Source organism: Thunnus maccoyii, chromosome 11, assembly GCF_910596095.1.
Source record: "Thunnus maccoyii chromosome 11, fThuMac1.1, whole genome shotgun sequence".
NCBI classification, from domain to species: Eukaryota; Metazoa; Chordata; class Actinopteri; order Scombriformes; family Scombridae; genus Thunnus; species Thunnus maccoyii.
Window position 1 is genome coordinate 3,018,302 of NC_056543.1, and position 12,733 is coordinate 3,031,034.

General features: G+C 41.6%; 1 protein-coding gene across 1 annotated transcript; it reads right to left on the minus strand.

Annotated features, from left to right (window-relative positions):
- Positions 1-557: 557 nt before the first annotated feature.
- Positions 558-12,478, minus strand: si:ch211-140m22.7 (uncharacterized protein LOC570370 homolog). Its single transcript, XM_042426180.1, has 7 exons — positions 12,330-12,478; positions 12,031-12,097; positions 9,025-9,130; positions 5,572-6,690; positions 4,123-4,186; positions 2,481-2,605; positions 558-897 (listed from the first exon to the last, which is right to left on the minus strand). The coding sequence occupies exons 2-7, from the start codon at positions 12,073-12,075 to the stop codon at positions 866-868; spliced, it is 1,491 nt and encodes a 496-aa protein (XP_042282114.1). The 5' UTR covers positions 12,076-12,097; positions 12,330-12,478; the 3' UTR covers positions 558-865.
- Positions 12,479-12,733: the final 255 nt, after the last annotated feature.

Below are 12,733 nucleotides of genomic sequence, written 5' to 3' on the forward strand. Positions count from 1 at the left end.
TTTTCTTCTTTCCTCTCCCATTAATCATCTCACCACCCCTCAGATTTATCTGATGACCCTTTGGAGGGGCCCCGACCCCTAGGTTGGGAACCACTGGACTAAACTAGCTAACTGTATATAAAGTAGTGTAAACTAGCTCCACCTCCAGCAGCTACAACAGTAACATGCTGCTCTAACACTGATGCTTCACTATTAATAATCTAATGATGTCATATATAATAATATATCAGTCAGAGGGACCAAACCACTACTTTTACTGCAATACTTTAACTACATCAAGCTCATAATACTTATGTACTTTTACTGCAATACTTTAACTACATCAAGCTCATAATACTTATGTACTTTTACTGTAGTAGGATTTTTCATGCAGGACTTTTACTTGTAATTAGCTATTTTTACATTACTGTGTTGGTACTTTTATTTAAGTAAAAGGTCTGAGTACTTCTTCCATTCTTGACCACCACAATGTCAACAAAAACTGAAAATGTTTAAACTTTGTAAAAGCAGAATTTACCTCATAAAATGTGTTTCACAGACAGAAAAGAACGTAAACATGACAAATACGAACTGGAATTTATTGTTTTTCTTCCACATTCAGCTCGGATCGATTTATACAAAGCGTATTTCACAGCTCTAAGTTCATTCTGTCTGCCATAAACCTACATCTATAATGCTTTAGCTTCCCTTCCCATCACATATCTAGCTACGGACACAGCTCTATTCTGACATATAAAGCTAGAGGTAAGGGGGTTTGTTGCGACTCTGACAGTAAGCAGACTGTTAATGCTCCACTATGGATGTACACATGTACAGAGGAAAAAAAAGGCGACAGTAGAAAAGTTCAGTTGCAAAGTGCTGAGGTTCACTTCTGGGAAACTTCATCCAACTTGGGCTCTGAAAAACACAAAAGTACAGTTTTAACTTTACATTTTCATCTCCTTAACTCTACTTTTCCTGGTGTTAATGTCAAAGAATATTCAACCTGCTGTACCATCTGGTTTATGGCAGATTTAACATTTTCTGATCAAACAGATCATCCAAGAAATAAAACCTCACAGTGGCAATAACACAGTTTAACATCTAGAAACCATCTGGGAGCATGAAGTCAATCTACTTTGCAGGATTTTAATATTTCCTGTATAATATATTTTCAGGCTGCCACCAAAACCATTAACAACTGACCTTCTGGTGAATATTTCAGTAGCTTTAAACTAAAGTACTTAAAAAGATCCTTCAAATGTTCTTTCAATGGAAGTGATGGAGGCCAAAATCCACAGTGTGTCCACACAGTCATTTAAAAGTCAATGTGAAGCTTCTATTCAGCTTCAGCAGTCTGAGTTAGTCATATCAAGTGGATATCTGACACATTTACAGTCTTTTTAGCATCAAATTCCCTCTTTGTGTTTCCTCGGACAGTGTTTCCCTGTTGAGCTGCAGGTGGAAGTATAGTAACAACAAGAGGGACTTTGGCACTAAAAAGACTGTAACGTTGAAAGATATCTACTTGATTTGACTCATTTGGACGCTGAAGCTTCATATTAGCTTCAGATCAACTTTTTAAATACATTTTTGTACATCCATTGTAAGGTCATTATGAAGGGATCTTCTAATGGTCAGTATGAACAGGAGGAATGATTACAGCAAGAAAAACAGGTTTTAATGTTCATTTGGGCTCCAAACTGTTGTTTTAAGACACATTTGAAAAACTGTGAACCTGTCCTTTACTATAAGCAACACACAGGATGTTGTAATCAAGTGTTTATTATGTTCTAACCATAAAGATTAACTTAAAGCCACAATTAACTTTCACTCAGGAGCAAAAATCAGCCTTTAAACTTGAAAGAAATAATGATTTATTTGATATAAATACTTGTTTAATGACATTTATCGTGATTATTATAGATAGACTGATAATGTTTTTGGCCATATTACTCAGCCTTGTTTTGTTGTTACTATATTTTATGTCCTGTTTTTGTTCCATGGTCATGTGCTCATGGTCATGAGTCAAAATAAATGAAATGAAACTAGTAAAGTTGTTATTGTGCTTTCTATATTAATGGACTTTATAATATAACTAGTAACACTGTACGTAGCTCGTAGTACTTTATAGCTTTACTGCCTCACTAATAACTTTAAATCACTGGATGATTGATGCTCCATTTTAGCATTTTTTAGTAGAATATTAACTGGTATTAAATATCTATGTTTCAGTCCTGAGTAGCGTCTGCAGCCCCAACAACCTCCAGTCAGAAGGCAGAGCAGCTGGTAGCAGCACTTCCTGCTGCTCTTTAAACTTCTCGCTCTGAGTGCACAGATCACTGAAGGCGACTCAGACGAGCATGTTCACATATTCATCAACTCAGATCTTCCTTCATCTGGATTTTGCTGGCTGGACACTCAGAGGACAATGTTACAGAGGTTTTTGGCTGTGCACAGGGCGAATACAAGCTTTAATCCCCACCGTTAACTTAACTTACCTGTGAATTTGAACTCTGGGAAAGATGTGAGGTCTCCACCGCCGTAGAGTCTCTGAAGCTTCGCTATCTCTTCTGCTAAGGCCTTCTCGTACTCTGAACCAGCATCAACTAGCCCCCCAGTAGCCCTGCAGGAGGACAAACATCACATCTCAGCAGAGGACCACTTTGTTTCCCCTCAGATTTCACACATTTTATGGGAATAAAAGTCTGAGTTGAATCATCAGAACAAATCACCAGTTCAGTCACATTTCTGAACTGGAAGGAGGTCGTTTCCCCCCAAAGGGTGAGAGGAGAGAGAGACAATGATTAGTCGATTAGTCATTTTGAGTCTTTTCTTTTTTTTCCCCCAAAGAGAACATTTACAAATTCTCTGGTTCCAGCTTCTTAAAATGTGAATATTTTCTGGTTTCTTTAGTCTCTATGACAGTAAACTGAATATCTTGACATTTGAGGATATAATCTTGGGCTTTGGGAGACACTGATTGACATTTTTCACCATTTTATGGACCAAACAACTAATTGAAAAATCAACAGATGAATCAATAATGAAAACAATAAGCAGCCAGATGTGAACCGGGGACGTTGCGGTTCACGGTGGCGTGTTCTTCTTCTTAGCTTCTTAGTAAGTTTGACGCACAAACCGCAGTTTGAATAGTTGTTCAAAAGTTCAGGAGTTTTGAAAGATGTCAAATCAATAGTTTGCAGATCAACCAAATCATAAAGCACACAGAGTCTGAGTTGAAGTTTTGATGCAATAACAGTAAACGGCAACAAAGCCGTTTCATTTGTTGTGCCTGAATAAATCAGCAACCAAGTCGCTGTGTTGCACTGCTGTCCCGTTTCCATCACAGTTCTGTATTTATTTGGGATGCACAATATTTGATTTTTTGCCGATATCCGATATGCCGATATTTCCAACACGTTGTGGCCGATTGCCGATACTGATATATGCACATATTTTTTTCCAGCTGGCTGAGGAGACTATTATGCATGCAAGCATAGATTGTACTAAGTATGATCAAGAAAGACAATATATGAAGGAAGAACTTAGGAAGACTGGAGTTCAGGAGATCAGCATTAACCCCCCCCCCCCACCCCCCCCCACCCCACACACACACACACACACACACACACACACAAACAGAGTGGTGCATCCTGTCAGCCGAGGTGTTTCCTATCTGTGCAGCCGAACATAGCAGCTCCTCCGTGGACTATTTCACCCTGACGGTCCCGGTGTTTCCTCCGCAGCCTGCACTTCACTCAAGCTGCCCGTCAGATCAGCTGCTTCTTCCCACTTCAACCTGAATAACAAACCGGGACTCCACATAGAGAGCCGGGGCTAACGTTAGCTGAGAGGCTAGCGGAGCGTTAGCAGCAGCATGACTGGAAGGAAGCACAGCCAGCTAGCCTCCCAGCTAACGTTAGCCTCGGCTCTCCGTTTGGATACAACCGGATCCAAGCTGGTCTGATGGGCGGCTTGAGTGAAGTGGAGCCTGCAGAGGAAGCACCGGGACCGTCAGGGAGAAACAGTCCGAGACGAGGGACAGACGGCAAGTCGACTCAGGAGATTCTCGACTTATCATTCGACTTATCTGCGTTTATGGAGCACAAACAAAAAACCAGTACAGGTAGTGCAACTTACTGGCTCTTTGTGGAGTACTCGCGTATGGAGTCCAGGAAGAGCTTCTGAATCGGGTCCATTTGAGCTGAGAGTCACAGAGAGAATAAAACATATTAACGTCTCTTCACAAAAAATAAAAACATTCATAAACCAGGATCATGCGTTTGGATATCATCTGTCCATTTGGGTGGAACAAATATATATATAAAAAAAACAACCAATCTGGTTTTTAACCGTGACCCTCATGCACAAAACAGCACCTGAGAGTAGACAGAAGGCAGCTACAAGGGGTCAGATAGGAAAGAACGTGAAAGGTCAGGTCAGTTTACAGGTTAAAAAGTTGCTGTGATAGGTCATGCTAGGCTAAACATTTACAAAAGACGCCTGATTCAAGTCTCTTACACACTTGTACAGACAGTAAACTCAACAATTTAAAAATCTTCCGACTTTGACTCCACACACAGCAACCCGGGTGCAACATCACCAAGTGCTTTAACCAGGAAAGAAAAAAAAGGGGAAGGAAGGTTTACATTTACACATTATCCATAAAAAAACAACCCAACATTCAGAACAGACATGTAGGGATTGAATATATTTCACCATGCGACTAAATGTGAGGTGTGTAGAGGGAGAAGAGGAGGAAAATTTGATGTAAGACCCCAACAAAAGAAAAACAAGATGGCGTTCTCCTTCAGTGGAACAGTAACATTATCTTTAGTGTTTAACAACCACCAATACAAATCCAAACAGAACAGTTCAGTAAAACCACAACACAAAAAAAAAGGGACACGAAGAGCACTTAGAATTATCTTCTATCATGTTCCTCAGAAAGAAGATGTGTTTCTTAAACCAAAGAAAGCATCTGAAATTTAGACCAGAAAAAAAAAAAAAAAAAAAAAAAAAAGTGAAGAAGGTGGGAAGAACAGATGAGTGACTTAATGCAGGAAGGTGGAAGGAAATTCTAGAAAACATAAAAGAAACGAGTGCAGTTAGCAGGCAAACGTTAGAAAGAAAAGAAGCTAAATAAAAACTGTGTCCGGAGATAAAGCAAAGCCAAAATGCTGTGCAGTTAAACACGTGCATCAGATGTAAGACGGCTGAAGCGACAAAAACATGTTAGACAATGAGATGAACTGCAGCTACGTGAGAGACGACCCGGCCGCAGCGAGGCAGGTGTGTATGTGGCATGAAGGAGGTAGGATGTTGTTTGAGGGATAAATGGCAAAACTGGTTATTGGCTTAAAAATGCATCAGGTAACATTATTAGAAACAAGCTGTGCAGTGCTAGAAACAAAAAAGTGTGTTTGTGATGTCGGGTATCTTTACAGTTTATCCTTACACTCTCATCATCACAAACGACTAGTGAAAATTCGTATAAATGGTGATGAAAATGACTGCTGGTAGACTGCAGGGTCCACAGAGGGAAAGAGAAGGATTGTGGGGGAAGGGGGGGGAGGTTGTAGTGTGTACCCTCAAGCGGTTCAACTGGTTCAGCTGGGGCGTCCGCCTGCAGCACATCTCCCGCAGCTTCAGCTACGACTGGAGCGGGCTCCTCGGTGCTCTCCACAGGGGCGGAAACTTCAGCTGCAGCCTCTACAGGGGCAGCTGCAGCCTCTACTGGGGCAGCTTCAGCCTCTACTGGGGCAGCTTCAGCCACAGGCTCAGCAGCAGCTTCTACAGGGGCTTCAGCAACTGGGGCGGGAGGTTCAGCTACAGCTTCAACTACTGGTGCAGCTTCGGCAACAGCTTCAGCGATAACAGGTGCAGCTTCTGCAACAGCCTCTACGACGGCTTCAACCACTGGTGCGGCTTCTGCAACAGCCTCTACAACGGCCTCGACACCTGGTGCCGCTTCAACGACAGCTTCAGCGATAACGGGTGCAGCTTCTGCAACAGCCTCTACGACGGCTTCAACCACTGGTGCGGCTTCTGCAACAGCCTCTGCGACGGCTTCGACCACTGGTGCGGCTTCTGCAACAGCCTCTGCAACAGCTTCGACCACTGGTGCGGCTTCTGCGACGGCTTCGACCACTGGTGCGGCTTCTGCGACGGCTTCGACCACTGGTGCGGCTTCTGCGACGGCCTCCACCACTGGTGCGGCTTCTGCGACGGCCTCAACAACTGGTGGGGCTTCTGCGGCGGCCTCAACAACTGGTGCGGCTTCTGCGACAGCCTCAACAACTGGTGCGGCTTCTGCGGCGGCCTCAACAACTGGTGCGGCTTCTGCGGCGGCCTCAACAACTGGTGCGGCTTCTGCAACGGCTTCAACCACTGGTGCGGCTTCTGCAACGGCTTCAACCACTGGTACGGCTTCTGCAACGGCCTCAGCCACTGGTGCGGCTTCTGCGACAGCTTCAGCCACTGGTGCGGCTTCTGCAACAGCCTCAACCACTGGCGCAGCTTCTGCAGCGGGGGTGCTTACCACTGCCTCAGGTGCAGCAGCAGAGGGCAAAGGCTCTGCAACGGGTTTAGCTGCAGCTTGTGCTGCTGCAGCAGCAGCTGCTGAAGAAACATCTTTCTTGGGAATTTCATATGTCTTGTGCTGGACAAGTTTCTCTATATCGAAGTATGTTTTACCCTGGCTCTTGTCTAGGACGGAGGAACCAAGCAGAGAAGATGCATTATTTTTTTTTTTGACAACATGAGTATATGGTTGATGACAGAATGTCCACTATAAACCCACATTTAACCAAATCCAAAGATATGCTGGAAGGTGATTATCTGGTACACGTACCGGTTAACAGTAAAAAACAAAAGTCTACAGGTTAGCCAAAGAGATACAGCAAATGTATACAGATAAGAACCATTAGTGTAACTTTGACCGTAACAGGTTTACATTTAGATAAACGTAATATATTATAAATCAAAAACACATCAGTGCTGTTCAGCTGATGTAGCCGTTAGTGAAATAATCTTCAAAACCTGTGGAAATGAAGGCTGAACTGTGGTGCAAGCATCAGTCAGAGAGCATTTCTAATCAGCAACCTTCCTTCCATCTCAGGTAATCTGATGCCTGCGCCTTCCACCTCATAGTACAACAGGTCAGCTGAAGGTGACATGTAACACCATATGACACCACTGTTACATTTCATTTCTTTTGGTGGAGCAGAAACACACAAATCTGCCATATATGCCGCAAAAGCGTCTGCTTCTACTACAAAAGGTTAAATCTGCTTTTTTATTTACACAACTGCTCTCTCACCCTGCAGCCGTGACCAAGCAGCTTCTGCATGTTTAGTAAAATAATAGTAAAGATTGACAGTAACACAGGACATGTAGGGGACTGCTGACCTTTGCTGTACTTGATCCAGTCTCATTTTCTCCTGCAGGGCTTCATATTATACATTGTCAAACACAAAACCCAACTTTATATTGGATAATTTTATCATCTGTTGGTGCTATAAAACTCTCCATGTTTTTACCGGTTATCTGGAAATACCTTCTCATGTTGTATTCTAGTATATGGAGGTCAAATCTCAAAAACTGTTGCTCCATACAAATCAAAAAGTCAGATGACAGTGAAGAACATCTCTTCACAAAAGTTAAGTCAAGACGTTTCTATCGTTTCACTTCAGCTCAACAGGGAAACACAAAGAGGGAGCTCTGTACTAAAAATACTAACTTTGGAAGAAATCCACTTTACTTAACACAATTGGCAAGATGAAGCCTCGTGCAAGCTTCAGATTAACTTTTAAATACATTTTTGCACAGAAGGAGGACTGTGGATTTCGTCCTCCATCACTTCCATTGTAAGGTCATTATGAAGGGATCTTCTAATGGTCAGTATGAACAGGAGGAATGATTACAGTGTTCACTTGTGCACCTGAATACTGTTTAAAGACAGACTTGAAAAAATTGTGATCCCTGTCATTTAATAAAGGCAAGAAAGGGAAAAACAACTGCAGACCAGTCAAGTTAACAGGTCTGTGTGATAAAACTTTCTCACCAGTGTTACAGATATTTATCAGTGTCACAAAGGAGCAGTGCTGCAGGAGGCGAATAACTGGTCTCACTTCTGTAGATAATGCCGCGCTGTCTAACTGCCGCTTACAAGGCAAATAGACACCCCGAGATGTTTGATGGCATCACTTAATTCTATTCATAAGTTTAAAACCTTTGGTCAGTACACAAAGTCATCAGTTCTTCCTTAAAAACAAACAAACAAAAAAAATGGGTTGAAACCAAATGTTACATTTGCCTTTAAAAAAGGACACATTCTGCACATTTCCAGGTCTATATTTTTAATCTGAGGCTCTACTGGAATATCTTTATGCAGCCCCTCAGTTCAGCCTCTGTCTGAAACAGGCCGTTTTAGCTCCTGTCTCTTTAAGGCCCCGCCTCCCGATGAGCCCACTCTGTTCTGATTGGTCAGCTTCAAGAAGCTTCCTCCGGCTCCGGAGGCTACGTAAACAAACTATAGTAGCAGGATTTCACTTCTTTACAACAAATGTCAACTTCTCAAATACATTCGGACATGTTGGAGCTGAATCAGATCTGTAATATAGGAGTGAACAACACATGAAAACACCTTAGCAACCACCTTAGCAACCAAGGCTACAGAACAGATGGCTGTTTATTGGCGTGCATGATCGATGTAACATCAGTTCAATGGGGAAGTAGAGGTGACTTTGAATGAGCATTTTAACATACTTCACCTCACGTTTTGAAACTTTAAAAACATGTTAAACAACCGACTTCAGAACAGGATAAATAACATAAAAATCACAAAAAGCATAGCAAGTGTTTTGAAGAGTACTTTTGTAGCAAATAAAGTTAAAACTACAGTTTCGTCCTGTACTGAATCCTGGCAGGTTTCTTCCTCACACAGATTACTTGACACTTGTACCACAGTTCGAGCCGAGTGAGCTTCATTTAGGAGTTGATTAAAAAAAAGTGTTGTGAAAGCAGCAGCCTGAAACCTACCCAAGCTGTTCTTTTTCGACGACTTCTTGGACCCTCCAGATTTTGTGCTATAGGCTGCAGCTGCGGGTGCTCTGCTCAGAGTAATCCAGCTCTCAGCCTGCAAACACTGACGACACAGAAACAAACACACACACACACACACACACACACACACACACACACACACACACACACACACACACACACACACACAACGTTACAGTTAGAGCTGTGACGGTTAGTCCATCAACAGAAAGTTAATACAACTATTTTGATTATCAATTAATATTTTAGTCTTTTTTTTTCTAAAGAAAACATGCCAAATATTTGCTGGTTGCAGATTTTCTCAAATGTTAGAATTTGAAAGTTTTGTGTGTCATACATGATACTAAACTGAATATCTTTGGATTTTGGACTGTTGATCAGACAAAAAGACATTTGGGTCCTAAGACATTATTATGGGCATTTTTCTCTATTTTGTGAAACTAAAAATTATAATAATTTTTTCATAAATTATGTGCTGGTTCTCTGGCACACAACATACTTCCTCCCCTTGCACGCATCGCAGGATATTGGCCGACGTCCTTGGCCAATCAATAACTAATTGGGCTAGTAGCGTGAGGAGTGAAACAAACATCCCCCAGGATTATGTGAGCTGTCAAATAAAGGAATCAGTGGAGCAGGTAATGTTTAATGTTGGATGTAACGGGACAGAGTGCATAGTGAACTCAGCAGCCACATATTTCTCAGTTCTCTATTTCTCTGTTTTGCGTCTTCAGGTTAGGCTAACCTGTTGTTGCTAACTTTGGAGCTAACCCCTTCACTTTTCCAGCACTTGGGGAAACAACAAACGTGACTTTTTAGCATTTATTAACGGTTACACTGGAGTCTGTACTGACAGCTAACTGCTAACCTTTTCCTCTGCTCCGCTCGCTTTCCCACTCGCTACGCAAACATACTACGCAACGCCGTAATCCTAAACGTAGTTACGCTACCAATAGTTTCCCAGGCAACGAAGCAGAGGTTGAATAACGTTACAGAACAGCGCTGCGCAGAGACTCCCAAACGCTATTTATTTCTGAATGAATGGATATTTGGCTTTATTTTTGGCATTAAAATATATAGTTGTTATAATTATAGGAGTAACACTGATTCAATAAACGTTGAGTACAGTTAGACCCAGCAGTCTCCATTAGGTTGGGCGAGTTCAAAGTTGTGAAAACAACGGGGGTGTTTTGAATACACCCCCGTTTTGGGGTATAATAATGGATTAATCCTGGAAGGCTGTTGATGTAGCACTTTTCTTGAAAGTAACACGGAGATTATTCGACCAATGAGAATTTGGTCGGACAAGAGCATATCGACCAACTAATCGACCAGCAGACTACAGCCCTAGACGCTACAACAGTGGGCTGTTGTTCTGTCACTTAGCATCAGACTATCTGAGCTGTGGTTTAAAACGGGTTCAGCTAACCCAAAAATTAAATATTTTTTCAGCTTGTCGACTAATCAGTAACCCTCCTTCTGGATTAAAAAATATAATGAGGCAGATGTGAGACCTTTTAAAATATAATAAACACCATTTAATACACTGGTGAGCCACCCTTCATGAGATCATACATACTGAAATGTTTGAACTTTAAAGCCCTAATTCACTCAATAATGTTTTTCTTGTTCCTACAACTGATTGACTGTTTGAGCTTCACTTCAGCTTCAGATCTGATTTTTAAGGGGCGGGTCTATGAGCAGGACTTGTGACATCACAACTAGTTTGGAGCCAATCGTGGTCCGGTATTCAATTTAAACAAGTGTAATGTGGAAACTTGAACACTGAGAATGGACTTAACGCTGAAGGAGGAGACATCTTGTGTCCAGCAGGAAAACTTTAGAAATGAACATTATGTACAGATTCACATATTCTGGGATTTTTGATGAGGACGAAGGAGAAGATGTAATTTTAAGGATTCTGATAATGATAATTATACTTTTTTGTGGAAAAACCATATCAGACACCCAATAGTGCTCCAAGCAGAGTGTTTTCATGTCTTAATGTATATCTGGAGGGGATTTTTAAGTTAAAACTCGATGCCCTCTAGTGGCATTTAGCTGGATTCATTCTCAACCAGGTACAATTTAAACTGCAGCTAAGCTCAAGATGAGCAGATGTTCTAAAAGACTTTATTCTGTTTCTAATGGGATTTCTAATTACAGCGAGCACAGAGACTCAACATTGACTTTTGACATCGCTGCTTGTAGGAGATGTGTTTGTTGTTTTGTCTTTATTTGTTGTTAAATCATTTGTTTTGAGTGTTTGATTAGTCTACATATTTCTGTATTTGCAGCAAATGTCTGTATTTGCTTGTGTTTTCTGTAATTGCAGCACTTTTCTGGTTTTGGTTTGTGATTCTCCACTAGTTGTATTTTCTTCTAAATGTTGCATGTGAAGTTTTCTTCATTTCCTTTGTGTTTTGTCTGTGTCGTGTGTTTTCTGAGCTGCAGTGCGTTGAGCTTTCAGGGCCGATTAATCAGTACCACTTTTATGCATGAATGGCTCTATACTACTGAAGGCTCCCTAACCTTAAACACACATGTTCTTACTACTTATCTTCATATGAAAATGAACCACAGCTCCCATGTGTCAGTGTGCTCAGAGTGAGTTCAGTGGTTGAGCTTCAGCTGCCATGCAGGCCTGTGTGTCTGGTTTAAGCCTGCTCCAGTGAAGCATGAAATCAGCTACTGTCTGCAACAAACTGCCTCAACTTTCATCATCCAGCAAGTTCACCAATTCATGTTTTCATTTAAAAACAAAACACACACCTTAACATGAAGCTGGATTCATTGATTCAGAGAGTGAATAACATTGTTCAGATTAACAGTGCAGCCATGATGTTGGATATTTAAAGACGACACAGACAAGCGACTGATAAACAAGTCCAACCTCCGGCGTTTACTGGGAGATTATTTCCAGTTGTGGCACAGAAATGAAAGAGTAAATATATGTTGTATAAGCTTGAAGTTGTGTGTTACCTTGACACAGCCCAGTCGTCCTATCCTCAGCAGGGAAGCCGCCATCTTTCTGTATAGCCTACCCGTTCTGTACATCAATAAATACACAACACGACACATCAGCACAATAACAACAGCGACGTTTACGCATCTTCAACCTGCAGGTCTTAATTGATTAATTGAATAACATCAGCGTCGACTGCAATGAAAACCAGCTGCGATAAACTCTCAAACTGTGTTTCCTGTGAGATAAACAAAAAAAAGCAAAGCAACAAGCCTGTCGTGCAAACTGTGATATAAAGGTGTGTTTAAGTTGTTACCTGTTGATAAATAGATGTTGTCTACTCCTATCCAGGTGCTTAGAGCTCCAGCAGCAGCTCACAGCAGCAGCAGCATGGCTCAGAACGACTTTATCACCCTTTATGTAACATGGATGCGACAGCTGACGCCCCCTTCCTGACAAAAAAACACCCTGCTACATACATACATGCATGCATACATGCAAGCTTTTTTTAGTCTGTTGTTATCTTATATGTGGTTCATTTAGACTGAGCTGAACGTGGATATTTGTTATTAACCTGTAAAGCTTTCTGGGGCTCTGCTCACACACTCAACTTTTCTCGCTAAATTTGATCGATATAAGTGTTTTCACGACATGAATGGTCGTAGTAGTAACACACACATATATATAGGACACTCTGGGAATGTGAAGCCTATAGAGAGT

What these genes read in the sequence shown, in the direction of transcription:
- si:ch211-140m22.7 (XM_042426180.1), bottom strand. Translation starts at nt 12,075, where the DNA reads ATGGCGGCTTCCCTGCTGAGGATAGGACGACTGGGCTGTGTCAAG. An exon ending in GACGACTGGGCTGTGTCAAG is followed by an intron (nt 9,131 to 12,030) that starts GTAACACACAAC and finishes CTGTGTCGTCAG; the next exon opens with TGTTTGCAGGCTGAGAGCTG. An exon ending in ACCAGTTGAACCGCTTGAGG is followed by an intron (nt 4,187 to 5,571) that starts GTACACACTACA and finishes TGTGACTCTCAG; the next exon opens with CTCAAATGGACCCGATTCAG.